The sequence below is a fragment of the Capsicum annuum genome, chromosome 11, assembly GCF_002878395.1.
Source record: "Capsicum annuum cultivar UCD-10X-F1 chromosome 11, UCD10Xv1.1, whole genome shotgun sequence".
In the NCBI taxonomy this organism is placed as follows: domain Eukaryota; kingdom Viridiplantae; phylum Streptophyta; class Magnoliopsida; order Solanales; family Solanaceae; genus Capsicum; species Capsicum annuum.
The window spans coordinates 230159030-230185845 of NC_061121.1; the positions used below are offsets into that span (position 1 = coordinate 230159030).

The window sequence follows — 26816 nt, forward strand, 5'->3', positions numbered from 1 at the left end:
CAGTGTATAAGTGCGAATATGTATTATATATTTGGTGCAGTCTGAGGTAGTAGTGTAGACCATGTACACTTTACTACTACTTCATGAAGGTAGTGAGGTTGTTTTGAAAGACAAAATTTGTGTATTTATGAAACATAGTTGTTTCATCTTGTGGAGTTTATGTATTTACAAAACATAATTATAATTATTGTATCATGCGGAAGAGTTGTGCGTATTAAACGAATATTAGTTGTTCAAGTGTATATCAACTGTATCAAAAATTGTATAAGTGAGAATATGTATTATATATTTGGTACAGTTTGAGGTAGTGGTATAGACCGCGTACACTTTAGCACTACCTCGTGAAGGTAGAGTGGTTGTTTTCAAAAGATGAAATTTGTGTCTTTATGAAACATAGTTGTTTTATCGTGTGGAGCTTATGTATTTACAAAACATAGTTATAGTTATTGTATCATGAGGAAGGATTGTGCGTATTAGACGAATATCAATTGTCCAAAGTGTATATCAATTGTATCAAATATTGTATAAGTGCGAAAATGTGGTACAGTGTGAGGTAATAGTATAGACCGCAAACACTATCACTTCTTCGTGATGATAGAAATTTGTGTATTTATGAAACAAGAACTTTGTCCACTAAAACTTGTACATTCCAATAGGACTTGGATTACATCCCTTTGATACTTGGCCCAATCAACAATATTATGAAACGTGATACATTCATTACAGTTTTGCTATAAATATGTGTTGCACTTTGTGATACATGTACACTATAAATATGTTACACTACCTATTAGTTCAGACAGAGTGTTAAATGTAAAACCAAACCTATCCTATTTCATACATGCAGACTAGTTTTGCTAAAACATGTCAAAACTCAATATCCTCTCCTATGTTTTTCAACTCATGTTGACACTTGCCGCATTCCTTATTCTGTCGATTGGCCTCAGGGACGATGACATTTGTCAAGTCATAGGATCGCGGCATTTCTGGAGGAGTTGAGCAGCGAATTAATGCCCAGTTAAGTCCATCGAAGAACGGGTGCTGCTTTATCTCTGCTGCTCCTCTCACAGCTCCTAACCTATTCTCAGGCTCCTTCAGCAACAACCTTCTGATTAAGTCGCGGGCATGAGAGCTAACTATAGGACTAGCTGGAAACTCGAGACATTGAGAAACCGCGTTGGCTAGTGTATCGGCATTTTCTGTCCCTTTGAAAGGAGTTCTTCCATATAAAAGCTCGTACAAAAAGATTCCGAAGGTCCACCAATCAACAGCGCTGCCATGACCTTCACCTTTGATAATCTCCGGGGCTACATACTCGTGGGTTCCTACAAACGAGTTGGATCGAGCGTTGGTTGGCTCAACAACAAGCTGCGATAAATGTGAGATTTCTGCAGCTAAGTCAGCCTTTAGTTTTCGTGTCTTTGCTGCTGTAGATAAGAACTTGGGACCGAAGCAGGATACTTGCCATGACGGATGTAGGCAGGAGGGATCTATGCAGCCAACAGAGCACGGACTAGACCTTTTCGGAGGCTCAACGACGGGAGAAGATGATTTCACCAAAGTAGGATTAACAGCACACCTAAGAGATAAATCAAAATCGGAGAGCATGATATGTCCGTCTTCTCGAACCAACACATTCTCGGGCTTTAAATCCCGGTAGACAACTCCAAGCAGGTGAAGATATTCCAATGCAAGAAGAACCTCAGCAACATAAAATCTGCACAAAAATCGAAATACACTATTTTGAATATCTCGTCTTGATATGTGAAACAAAATCAGGGAATCTTAATATCTGAAGAGATGAGAGTCTCGAAACAAAGGTTGCACATCCCAAGTCATTTCTCCCCAAATTAATTAACCAGAAAAGTCACCATATATAGTGTTGTTATAAGAAGGGATGCAAGAGAAAAATGGGTCCCGTGGTCAATGAAGTGGATTGAACATCATGGGGTCTCCGGTTCAAATCCCAACATAGACAAAACACTAGGTGCTTTCTTCCCATCTGTTCTAGCCTAGGTGGGATGTTGGTGGGAGGTGGCAGCCGGCAGATATCCTGTGGAATTAGTCGAGGTGAGCACAAACTGGCCAGAACACAACAGTTATCAAAAAAAAAAAAAACATTATGGAAAGAGCAGAAAAGTTTAGGTTGGCAGATAGGGCCCCTTGAGGTTTTCTAAATATTGCCATACCGACCCTTCAAATTTTTAAGATGCAAGAACTCCCCCGTTCGAACTTTGTAGTTTCATGACCTCCCTGACGAGTGACAAATTGTATGAAGATCCTATTTTCATAGGCTTTTGAACGACGACGGGGACAAAGGCTTTGTGCTGGGGGATTTGGAGAACTCAGAGAGGTGTCGTGATTATGGCTATTGTAGGCGTATCAAGGTGGAGGAGGTCAGGGGTGCAATTCGGCGGATGCGTAGGGGTAGGGCGACTGGGCTAGACGAGATTCCGGTGGATTTTTGGAAGAGCACGGGCGAGACAGGTTTGGTGTGGCTGACGAGGTTGTTTAACATCATTTTTAAGGCGGCAAAAATACCCGAAGCTTGGAGATGGAATACGATGATTCCATTATATATAAACAAGGGAGACATTCAGAGTTGCAACAATTACAGGGGTATTAAATTATTGAGTCATACCATGAAGGTTTGGGAGAGGGTAGTGAAGTTGAGGCTGAGGAGGATCGTGATTATTTTTGATAATTAGTTCGGTTTCATGCCAGGTCGCTCGACTACTGAGGCGATTCACCTCGTGAGGAGATTAATGGAGCAATATAGTGAAAGGAAGGACTTGCACATTGTGTTCATTGATCTTGAGAAGGCGTATGACAAAGTTCCCAGAAAGATTTTGTGGAGGTGCCCGTGGCATACACTAAGTCGATTCGGGATATGTATGATGACGCAAAGACTCGTGTGAGGATGATAGGAGGAGATTCAGAGCACTTTCCTGTTTTGACAGGTTTGCACCAGGGATCGACTCTTAGCCCGTTTTTATTTGCCTTAGTGATGGATGTTTTGACGCGACATGTTCAAGGGGAGGTGTCTTGGTGTATGTTATTTGCTGATGATGTTGTACTGATTGATGAGACTCGGGGTGGAGTTGATGATAAGTTGGAGGTTTGGAGACAAACTTTTAAGTCAAAGGGCTTTAGGTTAAGCAGGACCAAAACGAAGTACTTGGAATGTAAGTTTAGTGATTTGCAGCATGAGGATGATGTGGTTATGGAGTTGGATTCTCAGGCCATTCAGAAGAGGGAGAGTTTCAAGTATCTTGGGTCTATGATTCAAGGGAATGGTGAGATTGACGAGGCTCGCACCGTATTGGTGCAGCGTGGTTGAAATGGCGGCTCGCCTCAGGAGTCTTGTGTGATAAGAAGGTGCCTCCAAAGCTTAAAGGTAAGTTCTACAGAGTGGTAGTCCGCCCAATTATGTTGTATGAAGCGGAGTGTTGGCCAGTTAAGAATTACCACATCCAAAAGTTAAGGGTGGCGGAGATGAGGATGTTGCGGTGGATGTGTGAACTTACCAGGAGAGATAAGGTTAGAAATGAGATTATTCGGGAGAAGGTGGGAGTGGCTTTGGTAGAGGACAAGATGCGAGAAGTGAGGTTGCATTAGTTCGAGCATGTGATGAGAAGGGACGCGGATGCTCTAGTTCGGAGGTGTGAGAGGCTGGCAATGGATAGTTTTAGGCAGGGTAGAGGTAGGCCGAAGAAATATTGGAGGGAGATGATTAGGAAGGAAATGGGGCAGTTACAGCTTACGAAAGACATAACCCTTGATAGGAAGGTCTGGAGGACACGGATTAGGGTGGAGGGCTAGTAGGTAGGAGTACATTCGTAATAGTAGGAAAGAGTGCACTGTTTGTATTGGTTCCTGTAGGGTCTTGTAGCCTCTTGTTCATGGTGTTGTGATGATGTCTATGATTTCGTATAGCAAACTTATAATATTACTTTGTGTGTGTCTTGTTTTCTTTATTATCTAGCGATGCGTCACCCCTTGTTTGTTGTGTGTTTTTTATGTTTTTTGTTATATTTGTTATCTGTCTTGAGCCGGGGGTCGATCGGAAACAGTCTCTCTACTTCATATGAGGTAGTGGTATGGACTGTGTTGGCTCTACCCTCTCCAGACCCCACTTTGTGGGCAATATACTGGGTATGTTGCTGTTGTATATCTTCGTCTTAATTTTTACAATAAAATGACTTTTTGATTCAACCAAATATATGTAATGCCAAACTAATTACTCAACAGCAATTGGCCAATCATTTTATGAAATTTGGTAAAGAGCATATCTTATCACTTATCCAAGCCCTGTAAATTAAAGAGAAATATTTACGCTCATAAAACGCAATTTTAACAATTACTACAAGTTTTCAGCCTCTTCCTATTCAAAGAGAATAGAGAATTTACAATTTTATCTCGCTTTCTTGCTTGTGCTAGATTATAAAACACAGTTTGGAACAGCACACTAACGCAACTGGAGTTCTCATCTATCAAATAATTCTTCTAGCAATAACCAAGCTATCATTCATCAGCAAATTTTCAGCAAAAGTAATTTTGCAGAACATGGAATGAAGATTCTTTTAGACTGTGAGCACAGACATGCTCTCAACATATTGGGGCTCCAAGATGTGCGTGGCGTCATTCAGTCAACAAAAAAGGATACATCTTAAGAAAAAACAAACACCGGAATTATGTTTTTATTGATTTTTTTAGTTTCATTAGACCATTTGTTTACCTTTCATTTCGTAATCCATATGGAGAATTGCGGAAAAAGAAAAAAAATCAGGGCTTAAATACACTATTTAGGAAAATTACCTGGCAGCGTGTTCAGAGAAACTCTTGCTTGGTTGTTTTTGTCGCAGTACATGCAGATCACCACCTGGACAATATTCCATCACTAAACACGAGTATTTATCATTGGTAAAATGGGCAAAGAGAGTTGGGAGAAACGGATGATCGAGTATTTGAAGAATTTCTATTTCAGCCTGAGCTCTCGTCATCTTCCCCTTGCTGATCAGGAAGTCACTATCCATGACTTTCACAGCAAACAGACAGTTTGTACCCATTAGCTCGGAAAGATAAACGTTCCCAACATCCCCATCTCCGAGTTTTCTGAGCAGTTTAAAATGCTTTAAGCCAATATTTCCATGCTGCTTTTGCACACCAATAATAGCTTCCCATCTCGAATCTCTTGCCATATGAGGTCGGTAACCACTTCGGCTAGAGACACTGAGATAGCTTTCATCACTAAGGCTTGTGGTGCTGCTATAATCCCCAATGCTACTCTTTGAACTTTGAGACATCTGCCCCTTTTCCTTCGACCTTGATCTTTCGTCAGCTTTTGTAAGTGTATTTTTTGCTTTGTCACAACAATTTGCGCTCAGACCTAGAGCAGATGAACTAACTTCTATGCTACTTGGACCGCAGGAGTCTGGAGACTCCTCATCCTCTCCTTTACGGATACTCATCGGAGAATATTCAGGTGTCTGACGAGGAAACTCACTTGTGCTACAAGACAAATCACTATCATCAATTCCACCATTACGATGCTTCAGACGGCTAGCGAAAGAAGATAAAACTTTCTTCTTGAAAAAGGTTTTGCTTCTGAAAACTGATTTGGTCAGACTTAGACGGCTTGGGTTAACGACTTCATTTCCCGCACCAAAAAACGAGGAGCGAGACACAAAATTTGAATCTTGCTTGAGCTCCTTGTCTGCTACAATTGCAACTGCTAGAGCTTCATTTACAGAAGGCACCATCTGATCTATTACTAGCTCCACTTTACCAGTAGAATTGTCAGTTGAAGAATGTGGTAACTCCGATGTCATTTTCTGGCCAGAAACTTCTTTCAGGTACTCATAACCATCGGTTAACTGATTAAAGGCCTCACTTTCTGCTGTTATTTCACTTGCCTTAAGTTCCAATGCATCTTCAGAAGTACATAGTTCTTGCACTGGAACATTTTCAGATTTCGGACTCTTATGCAAAGAATCTACCATACTCCGCTCCGGGACAAGGGATATCTCCACCAAATTCCGTACACCTCCATCATCGTGATTTTCAGGATTATTCGCGTCGACCACAACAGCCCTGTACAGTCTCTTCAAAGCTCCTGTATCTGAAACTGCAGACAACCTAGATGCTTTTGACAATTGCTTCTTCACAGCAGCCAGCTCCGATGCCTGAGAGATGCATAATCCTCTCAAGGCCTGCTTCAAACTTACAGGCTCAGAAATTCCTATGCCTGATGCACGATAGGGGCTAGATCTCATCGGCCTCTTCATCGCACGTTTACTTGTCACATCTTTGACACCCCTAGTGGAATTCCTAATCTCTATAGCCTCAAATAGTTTATTAATATCATCTTCAATACAATACTTTTTTACAGGCTCCACGTTATGATGTTCTTGTGCACCTTTATTCATTTTAGATGCAGGATCCTCTAGCAACTCTGTAATCTCACTACTACCAGGCAACCTAATTATTATTATTCCTGAAAAAATATATATAAGACCGAAATAAACAAAGTTTAAAGCGTCCGCCAGTAACTCTCTAACCCATTTCCAACAAAGTAATATGAAGAGGAAGAAGTACACAGATCAAACAGTACATCAGAAACTCTCCGAGATGGAGAGCGATCCTGTTTAACTCCAAAGATGAACAAGCGCGACTGTACTGGGTACTTGCTTCTTGCTTCCAGCATCCAACACCTGATATAAACAGTGCATGTCAGAAATACCATACATAACAATCGGACATGTTAAGACATTGTAAGAGTCAACATCATCGATTGCAATAAGTTATTTCCTCTCCATTATTGTCGCTATTAATACTGCATTAACGAGCTGAATAAAAGCATCACGCAGTTCCTGGCTTGCAAGTACATGATTAACCTTGTCTACTACCACGATTCATCTATTAGAGCATGAACAGCCAGCTGTTCACAAGTTAAAAGCAAATAAATGTTGATAAATTAGTTTGTTATCTTACTTATTCTGTCAACCACCTCGAAGAACATCATCATCAACAACAACAACATACCCAGAAAATTCCCACCAGGTGGGGTATGGGGAGGGTAAGTGTACGCAATCCATACCACTACCTCAGAGGTGAGGTGGAAGGTTGTTTCCAATAGAACCCCGGCTCAAGATAAAACAATCTAGAAAAGGAATAGTAAAAGGACAAAATAAAATAGAAATTATCACACCCAATAATACCATTAACAAAACTCACCAAGTAATACAACAAACGATACAACACTCTGAAATAAAACTAGTGCTATAGCTACTAACACAGATAACAACGTCCCCTACCTACTAGTACTGACGCACTTGTTCCTACTATCCTTCTACCCTAATCCGCCTCCTCCACACCTTCTTATCTAGGGTCATGTTCTCAGTACGCTGAAGTTGCCTCAGAGGTGAGACAAAGAGGCTATTTCCAATAGACCCCCGGCTCAAGATAAAACAATCTAGAAAAGGAATAGTAAAAGAACAAGATACAATAGAAATTATCACACCCAAAAATAATAGTAAAAGGACAAGATAACAATAGAAATTATCACATCCAAAAATACCATAAACAAGACTCATCAATTAATACAACAATCAGAAATAAAACTAGTACTACAGCTGCTAACTCAGATTACAAAGTCCTCCTACCTACTAGTACTGACGCACTCGTTCATACCACCTCGAAGAACATATTAAAGACAAATTTATTTCCAACTTATCTTGATCTTTCTTGCATATTTATCAATATCTATAGCTACAAATTCTTTCATTTCACCTACTTTTCTGCTTCATCTAAAATCTCCATTTCCTTAGTTCGGACTCGACTATATATACAAAACTCAAGCAGTCTAGTTTTAATTTGTTTCACACAATTTCACTAGAAAAAGATTCAAGATAAAACTTATCATAATTAATAAAAGGGAAAAAGGTCCGAAATATACCTAAACTTAAACGAAATTTGCTGCAACACGCCTTAACTTTGCGAGGGTCTTATGACCCCCCTAGACCATTTATTACCGTATTTTTGTAACATATATTTGCTTAGCTAAACCACTTCAGACCCTTCACGCGCTCAGTGTGCGTGTATTCACGCAGTGGTCTAGCAGGCAAATATATGCCACAAAAATATGGTAAAAAATAATTTAGGGGGGGTCATCGGACCCCCGCAAAGTTGAGGCGTGTTACAACAAATTTCGCCAAAGTTTAAGTATATTTCGAACCTCTCTCTTAAGAAAAAAGGGGGAAATATATGATCTATGCAGAACACACAGACTTATCATCCAACCTTTCTTAGGAAAATAACCTAGAAGAAGCAGAAGAAAAAGGGCATGCCAAAATAACATATATAAAATAAAATCTTCAATCAGATAACATAAGAAGAATTCTTCCTACCTAATACAATTCAAATCAATAAAGCTATTCCCATCAAATATAAATAAACTTCATAGGCAATTAACAAAAAGCAGAAGATAGAACCCAATATACTAGCACAAATTTGTCGCTTCTTGTAAATATTAAAAAAGAAGGATAATAGGATAATACTCCCTCCATTCACTTTTACTAGTCACGTTTCGCTTTACGAGAGTCAATTTGACAAATCTTCGCAGCTAAATTGAATAAGATCAAAAAGGACAGCCCGGTGCACTAAAGCTACCGCTATGTGCGGTGTCCGGGGAAGAGCCCCACCACAAGGGTGTATTGCACGCAGCCTTACCTTGCATTTCTGCCAGAGGCTGTTTCCAAAGCCTGAACCCGTGACCTCTTAGTCATATGACAGCAACTTCTTTACCAGTTACTCCAACGCTCCCCTTCCAGCTAAATTGAATAAGATTAATTCAAATATTTAAATTTTAAATTTAAGTGTTCGAAAACTACACAAAAAATACTATACCTTGCAATTCTTCTCATATTAATATGATTCAATCAAAGTTCATATAGTTTGACTCTTAAAAAGCAAAACGCGACAAGCAAAAGTGAACAGAAGCAATATTATCACCAATATATTATAACTGAAGAAACATATAGGTTCATAAACTTTAGAAGAAGAAGAAAACACATACATATATTGATACAAAAAGGGTAGTAGCAGAAACCTAAAAAAAAGGATCAAAAGTAAAGGGAGAGCTCAAAACTCCATTGAAATGTACACAAGAAGGGTTCTTTCAACTGTATATTATGAGCACAAAAAGTGAGTTACAAGGATAAAGTTGAATTTTTTTATTTTTTATTTTTTACTTTTTTGATAATAACAAAACACACAAAGGTAAAGTTGAAAAAAAATGGAAAATAACAAAAAACCACAAGTGATTATTACAAAAATAAAATTACATAAAGGGATATAGAGAAAGTAGAAGCAATAACCTGGAAAAAGTGATCAAAGTGCTCAAAAATCCATTGAAATGAAAACAACTAAAGGTTCTTTCAACTGTATATGTGTATAAAATAGAAAAAAAATGAACATTCCTTTTTGTTTATTTGGAAAAATAAGATAAACATATGGCTTTTAACTTATCATACAAATCTCAACTATGTATATTAAGTATATTCATTGAATGTATCAGAATCTAATTATCTATTTCACCGAATCTAAAGTCAAAAAAAATATATTGAAATATATATTTTTATAATGAAAAAATGTATCTTCTTTATATATATAAAAAGTTAATTATGTATCTCGCCAGAATCAAAATCAGAAAAAATGTATCGAAATATATATCTTAACAAAAAAAAAAATGTATCTTCTTTATATATATTGAAAGTTAATTATGTATCTCAATAGATCCAAAGTTAGAAAAAATATATCGAAATATGTATTAATTTATCTTTTTTATATGTATCGAAAGTTAATTATGTATTTCAACAGACGTAAAATTGAGATTTTCAATAATTACGCAAAATATCAAAATTTTATATAATTAAACTTCAAACTATCGAAATTTATGTCGTTTACACTTACTAATATTTGTTGTTACTAGTGGTGGCAGATATGTCATGTATTTAGTCTAACTGCACAAAAGGCGATTCCAACATCACGATCAGATATAATTTTAATTTTAGTGGAGAGAACTAACTTTATTTGTTGTTACTATCGGTGACACGTCTCTCATGTATTTAGTTAAAGTGTGTAAAAGGTGGTCCTAATAATACCATTATAAAAAGAAATAGAGAAAATTGAGATTTCATTTTCTTTCCGTTCTAGTTTTAGTTGACATAATTATCTGATATTTATTTTTGCTGGTAGCGATAGATATCCTGTATATTTAATCGAGTTGCACGGAAGTTGTCCCCAATACAAAGTTGATTATTACAATAAAGAATTTATTTTATTTTTGAAAATAAGAAAAAACTAATAAGTGATTATTTGCAATAAAACTTTGGAGATCACGAGAAAATAAGGATGAAATTGAATGAAGAAAGAAATGAAAAAATATCAAAAAAAGATTAATTAGTTGTATTCGGTTGGGAATTTTTCACGAGAAGTGGCACTGTATTTTTTATTTGCTTTTTTTTAATAGAAAAATGTTGGGGAAAGGACAGAAACGGTCATGAAAATAGTTATGGAATTTAAATTCCACTTTTAGTTATTTCAATTTACTGGTTTGCTCTATACTGTTTCTACGCACCTTTTATACAGTTTTTATACAAATCTTATACATATAAATATTCTATATGAAAATTATATATTTTTTATACACAATTTATACAATAACTGTACTTTTTTTTTACACATTTTATACAATAATTATATAATTTTCATACATTTTATATATATTTTATACATATACATATTTGATAGAACTATACAATTTATATACATATATCTTGTATAGATACATATTCTATTTAACAATTATATCGTTTTAATATAATTTAAGTATTATTTCTAAACAATAAAAAAACAGAATATTTGATCAGTTAAAAATTTTATAGCAAAAAAAAAATTAAAATATTTTTAAAAGGGTCGAATTGTCCAAGTTGAATACTGTATCGATATTGTATATAGACTGTATCGGTGTTGTATATGGACTACGCAGACCAAAATGACCCAAATTAGGAAGGGCTATAAAGCGTAAATAGTATCTCCAATTGGCCACTTTTTAAAAAAATTTCAAACTTGGGCTATTTGTTTTAAAAAGTGTTATAAAGTGTCTTTTTCCCAAAAATATTTATAAAAAGAATTAGAAATAGGTGACAGAAAAAAGTATTTATAAGAAAAATCAGATATATATGTCGAACATCTTAAAATATAAATTTATATGTTCACATATGGCCGCGGTCACTTAAGCTTTTAGAAATGAAAAAACATATATTAGAAGTGTTGCCTGCAATTTATACATGCAAATTTAATCGAGTCTTAATATGCGTACAGAGTCTTAATATATGTATTATGATTTATGTCTTTCCGATGATTTTGATCATATATAAGTTGAGAGAGGTGCTCTAACTCGCTCCCAGCAAGCTCTCTTCATCGGTTAAAATTTCTATCAAGATTGAAAAAAATGACGACTTATCTCAAGAAATGCTAGAATCTTCCACAAAAACAAAGGTACCTCTCGTTCGTACTTAATAATACCCCGACCGCAAATCAAACTTCATAAAGTATCGTGCTCCACTCAACTAATCGAAAAGGTCATCGATATTGAAAGAAAATTAATAGACATATATAAGTCGTATACCTTTAAATTTAAAATTTATATATCAACATAGATATTGGTGGAATGGTTAGTTTCCTATCACCATCTCGAGTTCAAGCTTCCCACAAAATGAAAAAACTCATATTAGAAGTATCGACGCATAACGTGAGAATTCAAGTTTAATCGAATTCTAATGCACATATCAAATATCGAGTGGAATGTGTTGATGAAAATATACATAATGTGTGTGTATATATATATATTGTTTCGAAAGTGAATATTAAGTGTATATATGAAAAGTTTTCTGATAAAAATGTACATAATGGGTGCTGTGTATATGTATATTGTATAAAAGTGTATATATAAAGTGCATATATACATGATTTTACAAAAGGTATATATATAAAATGATTTTTTAAAAAAATATAGTTTGTCTAAATGTCAATTGAAATTCTATTGCTAGTTTCACAACAAATGTCTAGGCCTAGAGGTCATTTGTGTACTTGGCCCTTTTGAAAAACATAACTTTTTGAAGGAAAAACAACATAAACCCCGACACTTTAAAGCTTAATTACGGAAAATTCTGACATTTTACAGAATTACTGAAATCTCGATTTTGGGTTTGTCAAGATTCATAATTAGCTTCTGATACATCCAACGAAGATACTTTTTTTCCATTGTACAGAGCTCCTGATATATTTTTTCAATCTGGGTTTGTCGAGATACATAATACATCCAACGAAGATATATTTTTTCTTTGTAAAGATACATAGTTAGCTCCCGCTACATTTTCTCCTTTGTAAAGATATATAAATAGTTCCTGATACATTATTTCCGATTTTGGATCTGTCGAGATGCATAATTAGTTGCTGATAGATCCACTGAAGATACATAATTAGTTGAAATTTTTTGTAATTACTTTATAGAGGTGGAAATTTGTGTAAATGTAGTAAGTTACCGTGTATATTTATGTTATTTTTTGGGCTTGGCCCATCAATCAATTTCTAATTCAAACTTATTGAGACGAGGCCCAAACTTTTTCTCAAGTCTAACGTATGGCCCAAAGCTTATATTAAGAAGGCTTCTTATATTGTATAAGCCCAACTTACTACTTTAGAGAATGAAAGCTATAGAAAATCTTTTCATTTTTTTCTCGTATTGAAGCTTGATTAAATTCAGGCTGGTGTTTTCCATGGACATAATTATCTACTCCCTTCATTTAAAACAGAATGACATATTTTAATTTTACACGGAGTTTAAGAAAATAAGCAAGTACTACTTTTACCCCTCCCCCCCCCTCCCCAGTCCCTTATTAGTTGGTCATTATTATTTTTACATGTATGCTAAAAAATTATAAATAAGAAGATAAGTCTATCAATTCACCTCTTTAAAAACTTCTTGGGAAGTTTACAAACAAGTGTGAATAATTTCAAAAATAATTAATTGCAGGGGTAACATGAAAAAAAAATAAAAATTAATGCTTTCTTAATTTAGTAAGGTGATTAACTAATATGAGACAATTATTTTTAATAAGATAACCAACTAATATAGGAAGGATCAAAGGGGGTAACGCCTAAAAAAATCTCTGACGTTGCAGATATTTTGTGGAATTAATCGAGGTGCGCGTGAGCTGAGTTATAATATGATCAAGGTTACATACACTTAGGAAGATTCAATGTCCCCAAAAAATAATTTTTACTTTCTTTAAAATATTAATAATTAATATAGATGAGCAAATAATTACTGGTGGTTGGAAAACATATACATGATCCCTATTTATACATCATTTAATTGTGAATAATAATTAATAACTAGAACTCATTAATTAAAATTTATAACACTATTTATGTTGTGGTCCTCTATTATTGGTATATACTATTATTGTCGATTTGATACAACTTTAGGAGGCAAGTTAGATGTTTTAGTTTACTCTAATATTACAAATTTATATACTACTAATTATTAAAATATATATATACTAGGTAGATAAACATTTTTCTATTGTCATAAATTTGTGGGACATAATTATAAATATGGAGTAGTACAGAACTTTATAAATATGGATTTTTTTTTGCAAACATTGTTAGGTTTATTGACATGTAGTTAGTGACTTAGCTATTGTCCTTTATTTGAATTATTTTCAAAATATATTTTTAAAACATTATTTGGCTATGTATTGAAACAAAAGAAGTATAGATACTCGCATGATGCACAGAACGTTTTTGTAAAAAATATTAGCTAATTTATCTTTAAATTATAAGATTAATCAATATTTATTGCATTACATTGATATATTTTAAAAGTCAATAAAATATTAAAAACAATTGTCAATAGTGAAGTTACAACTATATCCAATAACTAATACCAATTGCAATTAATTTAGATATTTTGATATCAAAAGAACAATAATTAACTAATACTAATATTTTGGTTAGATTTGAAGTGAAACTAAAAAAAAAAAAAAAAAAAGATAAAAATTCAAGTGGATAGGGTTTTAGGTACCAAAATTTGGAGGCCCAATTGTATCTGATGTTCAATATTTATATTGAATTATTCGTTTAATTGAATTTTGAGAAATGTAAGATCAATAAAAGAGGGGGGAAAATCCTAACAAGATATATTTTTTAAAAAAAAATTGAGGCTCAATCCCTAAACGTTTATATTTAAGAGAAGATATGACTTAATTTTTACTAATAATAGGTTTATAGGTTAAGTTCTCTTTAAGAAGTATTGAGCAGAATAAATAAGACCACTTATTAAATTTGATTTTAGATTACCGATCTTATTCAACCGCCTCTGCATGCCCTAGCAAAACTTTAACTTGCAATAACTATTTTTCAACTTTAACTTTAAATCTATTATTTTATTTTAAATAGCAATCAACTCGTATCTAAACACCTATTTTATAGTCCATTAAAGTGTTTAATTAGATACAAACATTGAAATGGCACAATTATTACCACACTTTCCACCAAAATAAATAAATAAATAAATAAATAATTTGAACAACCATAAATGACACCATTTTTTTTTTTTTTTCAAAATTCAAACCTAAGGGGTTGTTAATAAATGTATGATCCATCATAGTCATTTTTATTTTTTTTTTAAAGTATGATCCATCATAGTCATTTTCGAATTTATTCCCTTATCCTATTAACTCTTTTCTTACTATCGTTTTCTCATTTAATATTTTTCTACTTTGATGGTTGGGAATAAGAGCACGACCAATCAAATTTAGGATAAAAGTATATTCAAAATTTGAAAATTTTAAATTTCTACATCTATTTTAAGTTATTATTTAGTAAAATTACGGAGTAAGAACGATTCAAGGAGCATAAAAACTTTTTATTCTCAGCAGGTAAGCGTCAGAATTATTTGGATGATGAGGCCTTTCATATTCATTTAACCGACAAATCGGAGACGGACGACCACGGTCCCGGCCGATCGCTATATTCTTGCGATAGCAAAGGCGTGGTTCATCCTCTAAGAAAGAACACTATATGCGAAGGTTCGGATCGAAGATCTTCACGAGACAGTTCTGAGATTCACGTATTAAACTATAAATATGTGTTTAATCTGTCTCTAGCTCGAGACATAAATACGATCATAACCTTACCAATAGTAGTTTGAGCTTTGGCTGCGTTGAGTTCAACTAAAATCAATATTTTCGACACAACATAAATAAATATGTGGTAATTGATATCTGAGACTAGTAAGATGAGATTGAGAAATTTTTAATAAATAATATAAATATAAATATTAAAATTATAATGAAATATGCAATCAATCGATATTTTATGGTGTTCAATGGAGTCGAAAGAAATGGTAAAAGTCACCCAATGGATTCGTTATTATGACTCATTTTGTACCTCTAATTAAACTATAATTAACAAAATGAAAAAAAAAAAAAAAAAAAAAAACTTAACAACTCCACTAGAAAAAATATTCTCTGTGCAATAAAACAGGGAAAATAGTTCAACCAAACTATTAGTCATCTTATTAAAAATAATTATTTCATATTAGTTATTCACCTTATTAAATTAAGAAAGTATTAATTAAATTTTTCTTATATTACACTTGCAGTTAATTCTTTTTGAAAGTGTTCAACCAAACTATTAGTAATAAATAATATCTACATAAAATTTATTCCTCCGTCACATATTAATTAGTCATCTTATTAAAAATAATTATTTCATATTAGTTATTCACCTTATTAAATTAAAAAAGCATTAATTAATTTTTTCTTATCTTACACTTGCAGTTAATTCTTTTTGAAAGTGTTCAACCAAACTATTAGGAATAAATAGTACCTACATAAAATTTATTCCTCCGTCACATATTAATTAGTCATCTTATTAAAAATAATTATTTCATATTGGTTATTTACCTTATTAAATTAATAAAGCATTAATTAAATTTTTCTTATATTACACTTACAGTTAATTATTTTTTAAAGTGTTCGCACTTGTTTGAAGATCGCAATCTTCCTAGCTTTAGGATCAATCGAATAGATAGAAGATCTAACGTCTCGATCAGAGAGAATATAAATTCTTGGCCTAATAGAATAGTATTTTGTTATTCCGAAAAAAATAACATGAAACGGAGGAAATAATGATAAAAATATTTGGTTGCTCTTTATATGCATCACATAAAATTAAGCATTAATTATTCCATATTTAGTTATCCTTAATTCCTTTATATTATTTGCTTATATATTAACATGTGTAAGTGAATTTATGTATTATTTTGATGTGATCTAAGATGTGAAATAAATGTAAGAAATTAGTAATACGTCGATTAAAATTATAAAATGATTGACTAAATTGACCTTTATAAGAGTAAGTTTTTTATTAAAATTATAATACATTTTATACTAATTTTGTACTATATCAAACTAAACATTCAATAAGAAATAATCCTTGAATAATTAATTTGCACATCACTACCCTACATTACTAATTTAAGTATGACTTATCTTCAAATCAAACAAGGTGAACGTTTAAACAGTCAGACAATTGAGTCACTAAGATCTCCAACTATACAATCTCTTAAATTTCAATATTTGTCAGTTTTTTTTCTTATCTCAACTTATACGTCATTATATATATAGATAAACATGATACTTATAAAATAAAAGATATTTAGTTATGAAAAAGAAAAAGCCTAATTTAGAGATAGAAGATCATAATAGATTGTTGTGTATTGTTTCATTTACTTCACTTATTGTATGACTTGCTGATATCACTTTTTTCTCATATTTTTTATATAACTTATTTACTGTATTTGAATCGAAGATCTTTCAGAAACAACAAGTAACTTCATAAGGTAAAAAGAAAGTATGTGTACACATGACATATCATTCTTTAAATGTTCAACTCCATCTAAGATACAATTAAGCAGGAATTCCTCTATTTCATTATACTTGTCTCCTTTATTGGTTAAGATTTCTATTGACTTTTGAAAAATAAAGTATACATATAAAAAAATGAAATAAATAGTTTCTTAAAGAAAGTGTCACGTTGACATGACCAAGTAAAATGCTACAACAAAAATATTAGATAAAAATATTTTATGGGCCCAATGGTACCCAAAATCTAGTACACAAACAACGGACTTTACGTGGCCCAATTACCCCTTTTTTCACGGCCCAAAGCGTATTTCTCTCCCCGAGGAAGGAAACAATTTTTTTTCACCTTCAAAAAGCTCTCCACTCTTCATTCTCCCTCACTCACTTTCATTGCTCTATCGCTACTTGCTAATGGAGCCGTGGCTCGATGAGTTGGCCGATGATCTTCAGAGCATCAGCTTCAACTCTACTACGACGGCCACGACTCGCTCAACCAGTTCTAACTCCGAAGCAACATGGACCGCTGCCGCCGGCTCCTCCTGCTCTTCATCCTCTTCCAGTTCATTGACTACCAAGTCACGCGCTTCCACTCCCTCCGGTGATCCTTACTGGGACGCCATTACAAACGTTCTCACCACTTCAACTTCTTCATCAGTTTCATTAACCGACCTCCGATTCCTCCATAGACTCGGCTCTGGAGACATCGGCTCGGTCTACCTAGCTGAAATCAAATCCCGCACTAGTCATCCTCCTACGACTACCACGGATACTGCTGCATTCAAGGTGGCGACAGCGGCGGCGTATTTTGCTGCGAAGGTGATGGATAAGAAGGAACTAGCAAACCGTAATAAGGAAGGGAGAGCGAAGACTGAAAAGGAAATACTCGAAATGTTGGATCATCCTTTCCTTCCAACGCTTTATGCTTATATTGATTCACCGAAATGGTCGTGTTTGTTGACGGAATTTTGTCCCGGCGGTGATCTTCATGTTCTCCGGCAACGTCAACCGGCCAAACGCTTCCCTGAATCCGCTGTCAGGTACGTAATCTGATAGTCAATTAAATTTTGTCTAATATAATTTGTTTATTACTATTACAATTTATATCATTTTTTATGTAATTTTTAAACATATAAATTTAAACCTTATATATATGAACTTATAGTTTGAAATAATTGATAAAATTATTATTCCCTCTTGGTGGTAAGAAATAAATGATTACTTTGTGAAGTTTACAAAATTATCCCTCTTAAAAATCTTTTTATGAAACAGAACAAAAATAACATACATAAAAAGGAACATAGAGAATATTATGTGATTAAAAGTTTAAGAATAAACTGATAAATAAGAGCTTACTATAATCTCTTTATTTTCAATTTTGTGTGAAACTCGAACTCGAAGAGGATGACAGTGACGTGACTACCTGGCTAGTCGCGGAATTAATTTTTTTATTAAAATAAATAAAATATAATTAAATAAGTATAAGAAAAGTTAAATATTTAAGTTTGATATGTAAAAATAATATTAATTATATATAAATAACATTATTTTCAAATTAATCCTTTTTCATTTTCGCGTTTCCTTCTCATATACTGTTTTGAATTATTTTTTTTTCCTCTTAATCGAAACTCAATGCAAGTAATCTTTCTACCTCTTAGTTTGTAGTAGTACAATTTGTGTATCTTCTACTCTCGTCGGGGTATATGCGGGGCCCACCGGCCACCACCTGACAGAGGAGCTGGTGATTGTCAGTAGTAAGGCCCATCTAAGTTGGTTCTTCTTCAGCTATTGTTCTTCTCTTTAGTGATGGAACACTGGATCTATGGTGGACTTGTTAACACAGGATAGTTGAATAAAAATGGTAATTAAGAAAGATAATTAGAAAATCATAGTACTAGTTAGATTATTATAAGTAATGATCCACACGTGCTCATAATATACTTTAAACTTCCTATAGACTTTAGTTAAAAGTCAAGAATTTGAGTTCAATCAATAAAAACTTGCCACGTGTATTAATTCAAGGCGTTTACAGACATTATAGTACATTATTGGTCTCTCTATAAGTGTTGCCACATTTATATTGGATCCTAAAACAATGTACTTAAATATCGGACATGTACTTATTGACATTTTCAAAAAATATGAGCAACTTAACTAATGACTTAAGTCTAGGCTTGTGTCTCGTGAACGATACCTATTATTTAAGTGCATATTGCTCTTTTTTTTTTATCATAAAAATAAACCTTAAAAAATAAAATTAATATGTGTGAATTTGATTTTAGTCGATTTCGAAAGCATCTACTAGTTTGGAAACAAATTTTGTGTACTATAATTATTTTGAGATTTATTAACCACCTTATAATTGGAGTGTATTAATGACCATAATGGGAGTGGGCAATATTAATACTAGTATTATAGTAAGGTTAAAACTTAGACGCACCCGGTGTATACACCAAGCCAATACATGCATGATATGTGTTTGGATTTAGAGTTCATGTTACTTAACCATGACTAAATATCAAGTATTTTACTTAATTAAATCACTTGATCATGGTAAAGAACATTAGTTTGGTGTATACACCGGGTGTGTGTAAGTTTTTATCAGTACATTATTACATTATATTTTTTAATACTTCCTCCGTCCCAAATTTCCTAATTTAATTTTTCATTTTACTTGTCTTTTTTTATTAATTAAGAAGAGATAAAATTATTTTTTCATGTTTTACCCTTTGCATTAATTACTTTTTCTTCAAATTAAATGTAAATAATATTTAATAGTTGGTTATAGATCGATCATATGATTTTAGTAATATTCTATATATGGTGTTTATGATTTTCACGGGTGTTGATTGATAGTTGGTTAAAAAATCTATCCAATTGATGTTACACGGATTCTAAATTTAAATTTGAAGATTTTTGAATTGTGAATAGTAGGATAATAACTGTATTATTAGCGAGTATATTTTGAAGTTAACTTTGTTTTATTTTTAATGAATTTCTTAACACACGATATATATATATATATATAATTTTTTGTTAAAATTATTGATTTTATCGAATTCATATGTTTAACCGACCTCTTAGAATGATAAAATCTTTACCTTCATGAAATAAAAATAAAATCTGTATATACCATATCAGTTGTTTGTTGTCACACTTGAAAGGAATAAACATAGCGCCCCTAAAGTTTTAAATAGTCGTGTACATTATTTGTTTTTCATTTAGTATTTGATATTCGTATTGAGATTCAATTAAACCTGTTTGGTCATGAAAATAAAAAACATATTTACTTTATTTGGTATTTTTGAATTTGACAATAAAATTGACGTTCTGTTTAACCATAATATTTTAGACTTTGGATGTACTTTTTGGTAAAGTATTAGAGAAAATTGTGTGCAACAAAAGTGAAAACACCTCAAGAGGTGTTTTTTAAAAAAAACGCATTTTCAAATATATTTTTGATTTTTATGGCCAAACAAATATTCCAAAATAAATTAAAAACGTATTTTGAAATATTGTATATAATAATTATGGCCAAACACCTATTAAATTTAAAATTATGAAATGAAATCTTATACTCTAACAACAATAATTACTGGTAATTAAGAATGACCCCATAATAATGCTCATTGATAGATTGTGGAATCAAATCCAAAAAGATTATTAGCTTCTTTCTTAAGAAAGATAATCTTTCGAATCAAATATATAATATTTTTTTTGTTGGTAATATCCAAGTATAAAATTCTATAAAAGGTTAGTATTCTCAAGGAAAATAAGGACAAAATAAATAAATAAATAAACTACAAGTCAAATTAACTTTTTCGAAAATTTTGTAGCTTTTCCAGTTATCATTCCCAAAATTATGGAATAATCAAACTATAAAAAGTAATCAAGATGCAATTCATTAACTTTTCCGCAATATAAGGGATTTGGAATTTTAAAATGGTTAATTTTAATTTTGAATTTTTTTTGTTTCCTTAAAATGTTTTCTTCACCAAAGTGGTCCCATATTTGCTATTATATTACAATGAGCTAAGTAATCTATCCTTACTAATTATAATTTGAAAATCTAAATTTGATTATCAATACTTTATATAGTAATTTAATCAGTGGCGGATTCATGATTTTTGTTCAAAAAAAAAAAAGATTTTAATTTTTTCAGTCGCCTGTGCTTGTAGAATAGAATTAAAAAAAAAAATAAAAAAATAAGTAGCCTGCACGCGCCCAGTGAGGATCAAACATGGGAAGTGGGCTTACTTGTGCGGCCGAAGTTGGGCGACTCAGTACCACTGAGCTACCTCTTATCTTTGATTCAAGTGGTTCAAAATTAATATATGTATAGATATATAGATTTTTTAGATATACAATATAATTTTTTTGCCGAGTGAGTTCGGATGAACCCCTGACGTCCACGTAGGTTCGTCCCTGCATTTACGTTTGTTTGGAAAATAGTTATCTCGGGATTAGTTATCCTGAGATTATCTGGGATAACTTATCCCACCATTCATATGAGAGAATTTCTCTCATCACTATGGTATACATGGTGGGATAAGTTATTCCAGTAGTAAGTAATATCTCTAATTAAATGTGAGATAAAATAATCTTTCATTTTATCTCGGGACTATTTATTCCTTATACCTCACACCAAACGATCCCTTAATGACAAAGTAGAACTGAAACAAGAAAAAGTAAACTTCTCTTGAAACAATTATTTTTAGTAGGTAAATCAACTAAAATGAAACGAAGAAAGTATATAGATGGCCCTATATATTTTACTATTTGTATAATCGACACATATGCCATGTTGGTAACACAAGTTATACAAATGATGACAACCTAGCTAGACCAAGAATAATAATAATAATGTGATTAGAAGGAACTAGTGGAAATGATTCAACTTTAATTTCTCTAGCTTAGTTTACAAAAAGTAGTTTTGATATATTGAGCAGAAAATCCTGTCCTCAAAAGATTTTTACTTTTTTTGACTTGACATTTCACTGCATGAATTTTGGATTTTGTGATTTGGAAGGACTCCTTTTTTAATTATATGACCCCTCGTGATAAAAAATAACAGTTAACTTTAAAAAAAAAAAAAATTATAATCATCATATTTGTGTCATAATCATAAATAGGAAGATGAGCTGGGAAATTTATCGAAAATAGAATTTCTATTTCTTCTGAGGTAGTCTTCCCCAGATCCCACTATGTGGAAATATGCTGGATTTGTTGTTGTATTATAAATAGGAAGATGGGGAGGTTAAAGATATGGGTAAAAGGTTAGTACGTAGTCGAGCGTGTTTAGTTCGCTTTTCAGTTTTGTTAGTATTACTTTCTACTATTTTATTTATCGATTTTAGTATTGCTTGTTGTTCCTTTGCTCCATTTATCATATTATTTGTGTTGATATGGTTCGTCTTCGTCTTTGTTTTTGTTTTATATGGTTACTCGAGTCGAATGTCTATCGAAAATAGTCTCCCTACCTTCACAAGACAAGGATAACTGGTAAATTTGTGTAGGCACCACCAGTGGCATGACAGAGTCAAGATTTTTTATTAAGGAGGTTCAAAAGTAAATATATAAACTAACCGAAGGGAGTTCAACATCTATAATATATACATAAAAAATAATTTTAACTATATATAAATAGTAGTATAGTTTTTGGCCGAAGGAGGTTTGGTTGAACCTCCTGGTCGAAGGGTAGCTCCGCCCCTAGGCATCACTCTCCCTAGACCCCACTTATGAAATTACAATAAATTTGTTGTTGTTATGTCCGAGTCAACTTATACACACCTAACATAGCAGCCAGAAAATAATGTCCCATAATAATTTAGTTCTTTGTCAAAATGCCATACTTCCTACTGATCTAAGTAGAATTATTGGGGTACATAGTCTTTGCTTCTTGGTTTCCATGTTTTTTGATCTGCCTACAAGGTACAAGGATATAATTTGCCTACAAAAATATGCCCTTCTTGTGTAGGCCATACTATTCAACCAATTTGTGGTTGAGTTTACTCTAATCTAGTCTAAGTGAGGGTTGACGTAACTGATAAAGTTGTTGTTATGTCAGGGGGACATAAGTTCGAGCTGTGGAAATAATCTCTTGCGTAAATACAGCATAAGACTGCGAACGAAGGGTTATACCAACAGAACTAACTTCTAGCACGACACATTAAACAACTTAAAATTATGCATTGTCCTCAATAATAGACCCTTTATCTTTTTCCAAATACACGCGTAGCGGGAGCTTAGTACACTAGACTGCCCTTTCCTTTTTACTCTAATCTACTTGCAGTGTCTTTTCGATTTGCGCAATTGCTATAATACTTTCAAGTAAAAGCGTCTACCAAGATAGGCGCTGCGATACATGTCCTAGTGTAACACGATAGGTATCTTGTGAAACTAGTTGACGAGTGCTCAAGTTAATTTGGACACCACGATTACTTTAAATTCTTGATATTTTTCCTCTTTTATGGATATCCCACAAACTTTTCTTCTTTCTTTCATTTTAATTTATCTAGCCCACAAGATGTAATGATGTTGCATTTGTGGAAAGCAACCAAACGAAGAGCACAAAAAGAAGAAAAAGGACAATAAAGTTGTGCCATGATATAGGGACAATGTTTCAAGGACCTACTTTTTAAATCTTTCTACGTTGCATGGGGAAACAATTAGGGGGGGGGGGGGGGGCCATGACATATTCCACAAACTAAAGTATAGACTAATTTGATAACTTTAAAGAAGCATATTGGTCCCCTACCCCTTATGATAAGTGTGAAACAAAGTTCTTTGTTATAGTACTGTTGTTTCTTTATTGAGTTGAGGTACGTGTATGGTTTACGTATACTCTATCCTGCTTAAACCCCAGTTTGTGAGATTACACTTGAGTATCTTCTTCTTGTTGTTGTTGATAGTATGAGTTCTTTTAGTGAAAATCCTGATGTTGTCACTTACTAATCTAATGGCATCTCTAGGTTCTACGCGTCTGAGGTGGTGGTAGCGTTGGAGTACATTCACATGATGGGAATAGTTTACCGCGACTTGAAGCCTGAAAATGTTTTGGTTCGATCAGATGGTCATATCATGCTCACGGACTTTGATCTATCGCTAAAATGTGACACCTCTACATCGACACCAGCTCAAGTGATATCAAGCCAAAACACACCTAATGGAGGACCACAACAAAATGAGTACAAAATTGAACCACCAAAGTTCACATCTTCATCATGTATCCTTCCAAACTGTATAGTACCTGCAGTTTCATGCTTCCATCCGAAAAGAAAGCGTAAGAAGAAGCCAGGACATCTTGGTGGCCCTGAATTCGTTGCTGAACCTATTGATGTTCGTTCAATGTCCTTCGTTGGAACTCATGAGTATTTGGCACCGGAGATTGTATCAGGTGAAGGTCATGGTAGCGCAGTAGATTGGTGGACATTAGGGATATTCATATTCGAATTGTTATATGGAGTAACACCTTTTAAAGGGATAGACCATGAACTAACTCTAGCTAACATTGTTGCTCGTGCACTCGAATTCCCAAAGGAACCAACAATCCCAGCTGCGGTTAAAGACCTGATATCGCAGCTTCTTACTAAGGATCCCGCGAGAAGAATGGGGTCAACTATGGGTGCTACAGCAATCAAGCATCATCCATTCTTTCAAGGAGTCAATTGGGCACTATTAAGATGTACATCACCACCATTCATTCCACCTCCATTCAGTAAAGAGTTTCTATCTGATGTAAGTTGCCCTGATACCCCAGTGGAATACTACTAGCCGGTATTGCTCCTGACTCTTCGAAACTATTGTTGCACCCGTGTCTGATACCCCTGTCGAATACTACTAGCCTGTATTGCTCTGACTCTTCGAAAATGTTGCTGCACCCGTGTATGATATCCCAGTGGAATACTACTAGCCAGTATGGCTCCTGACTCATCGAAACTGTTGCTGCACCCGTGTCAGATCCTGAAAGAGCAACCTAGCTACTAGCTAGTGTGAATAAAGACTCAAAAAGTCAATTTTTTTGAACTAGTAATTTATCAATATTGACCCACCAAAATGAATATGAGGCTATTGAAATACACAAAGACAAGTAGTTTTTGTTGTTGTTTGCTAGCCAATGTTATCATCTTGTACATTATAGGTGGACAAAGGAAGTTTCATTTTCTTAATCTTTTCTATAAGTCAATGCCTTTGTTTGGAAACATTGGATCTTGACAAAATGCATATAGACAATTGTTACACAAACAAAGGGGTGGTGTCATGAAGGATTTGGTTGGGTGGTGGGTGGATGGGTGGGTGGTGGAGGGTCAAGAAGATGGGCCAAATATCATGTTTTTTGCTAATCATGTTCTTTTTCTTATAGAAAAAACCATGATGTTTCCATGTGATTTGTTTATTTATTAGGATCTTGTAAGGTTGTAGGGTAGTTGCTAGTCATGGGTGCTTTGTGAATTTTATTAATTTTATAATATATATATATATATATATATATTCACATAAATAATTAGTATCATGATATTATTGGTCCTTTCTTCAACTATTTTCAATCTTTGATAGTATTAGTTATGTTCGTGTCATCTTGAGTGTATGATTCTGTCCTTCGAAACTTAGACAGAGAAGGAAGAAATCACATATTATAATAATTGAGAAGAGATAATCTAAACAGACATCACCAAATTAATTAAACTAAAAATAGCTGATTGATGTATAATATTTGCATAATTTATGTATAATACATAATTGAGAAGAGTTAATCTAAACAGTCGCCACCAAATTGATTAAACTAAAAATAGTTGACTGATGTATGATATTTGTATAATTCATGTATTATATGAGTATGATCATGTATAATGAATGAAATCTATATATATTAGTCAAAAAAGGTAAATAGCGGGAAGAAATCACATATTATAATTTTTTGAAGAATTAATCGAAATAGTTGTTCACCCAACGACTAAGTTAAAAAAAGTCGGTGGATATGTAATATATGTATAATCCATAAATAATATGAGTATGATCGTATATAATAAATATAATCCATATATATCAGTTAGAAAAAAAGTAATCAATAAATCTGCTCGACCATTCAGGCAAAGACACCATTATCTTTTACACTGTGGCAATTATTTTGGTAGGATTGGTTTTTCTTTATGGTGATGTGCTTTCTTGATTTGATTTGGTAAATTGGTTTGTCTGATGATTATGATAATTATTTTGACTGTCTTTAATAAAGAATTAATTATGGAGAAAAGTGTAATCAACTTTTTAAATACTTTAAAAAGAAAGGAATCAAAGGAAGGAGATAAAGCTCCTTTTGGTCAATTTAGACTAATTGTGATCATTATAGCTTTCATTAGAGAACAAACAAGATAATATTTTGTAGCTTCTAATTGGAGTCTTGAGCAGTGTGATGGGATGTTATTAGAGAGATAAGCATTCAGTTCCCTTTGAATTATGATCAAAGTTGCTACGATACACTTTAAGTTTACAGGGTCTTATTATCCCATTGAATTCAATTTTAACGTATTTTTGTCACCCTTTTGTGTTGACGTGATATCTTTATTACATAAAATTGGGTTCATGTCAAAGGTGTCATATCAGCTAAAAAAATTGACAAAAGGTGTTACGTCAGCTAAAAAGATTGATAAAAATACACTAAAATTTAGTTCGGGGATAATAGGATCCATGCAAAGTTGGAATCTGTCGTAGCAAATTTGATCATAATTCAGAGGTACTAGATGTTTTACTTGACATAATATATAATGCCTTTTAAATGATTTTAATTAGCAACTAAACATTTAAACCTTAAGAATACACGTCCAA

At 33.1% G+C, this 26816-nt stretch overlaps 2 protein-coding genes across 7 annotated transcripts; one reads left to right on the forward strand and one right to left on the reverse strand.

Moving 5' to 3' along the window:
• Positions 1 to 699: 699 nt before the first annotated feature.
• On the reverse strand, positions 700 to 9529 carry LOC107847308 (serine/threonine-protein kinase D6PK). Of its 6 annotated transcripts, none has more exons than XM_047399885.1 (4): positions 9378 to 9529; positions 6614 to 6713; positions 4819 to 6496; positions 700 to 1717 (listed from the first exon to the last, which is right to left on the reverse strand). In XM_047399885.1, the coding sequence occupies exons 3-4, from the start codon at positions 6426 to 6428 to the stop codon at positions 868 to 870; spliced, it is 2460 nt and encodes an 819-aa protein (XP_047255841.1). In that variant the 5' UTR covers positions 6429 to 6496; positions 6614 to 6713; positions 9378 to 9529; the 3' UTR covers positions 700 to 867. The 6 variants fall into 6 exon arrangements, with proteins under 6 accessions (XP_047255841.1, XP_047255843.1, XP_047255842.1 ...); XM_047399887.1 differs by lacking the exon at positions 9378 to 9529 and adding an exon at positions 9077 to 9315; XM_047399886.1 differs by lacking the exon at positions 9378 to 9529 and adding an exon at positions 9110 to 9255.
• A 7756-nt stretch (positions 9530 to 17285) lies between these two features.
• Positions 17286 to 25162, forward strand: LOC107848121 (serine/threonine-protein kinase D6PKL1). Its single transcript, XM_016692804.2, has 2 exons — positions 17286 to 18034; positions 23966 to 25162. Exons 1-2 carry the CDS (start codon positions 17409 to 17411, stop codon positions 24765 to 24767), a joined length of 1428 nt encoding a protein of 475 aa, XP_016548290.1. The 5' UTR covers positions 17286 to 17408; the 3' UTR covers positions 24768 to 25162.
• Positions 25163 to 26816: the final 1654 nt, after the last annotated feature.

Coding starts and splice junctions, on each gene's coding strand:
- LOC107847308 (XM_047399885.1), bottom strand. CDS start 6,428: ATGAATAAAGGTGCACAAGAACATCATAACGTGGAGCCTGTAAAAAAG. Junction 1,718..4,818: donor TTCTCTGAACACGCTGCCAG/GTAATTTTCCTA, acceptor ATTTTTGTGCAG/ATTTTATGTTGCTGAGGTTC.
- LOC107848121 (XM_016692804.2), top strand. CDS start 17,409: ATGGAGCCGTGGCTCGATGAGTTGGCCGATGATCTTCAGAGCATCAGC. Junction 18,035..23,965: donor TTCCCTGAATCCGCTGTCAG/GTACGTAATCTG, acceptor TGGCATCTCTAG/GTTCTACGCGTCTGAGGTGG.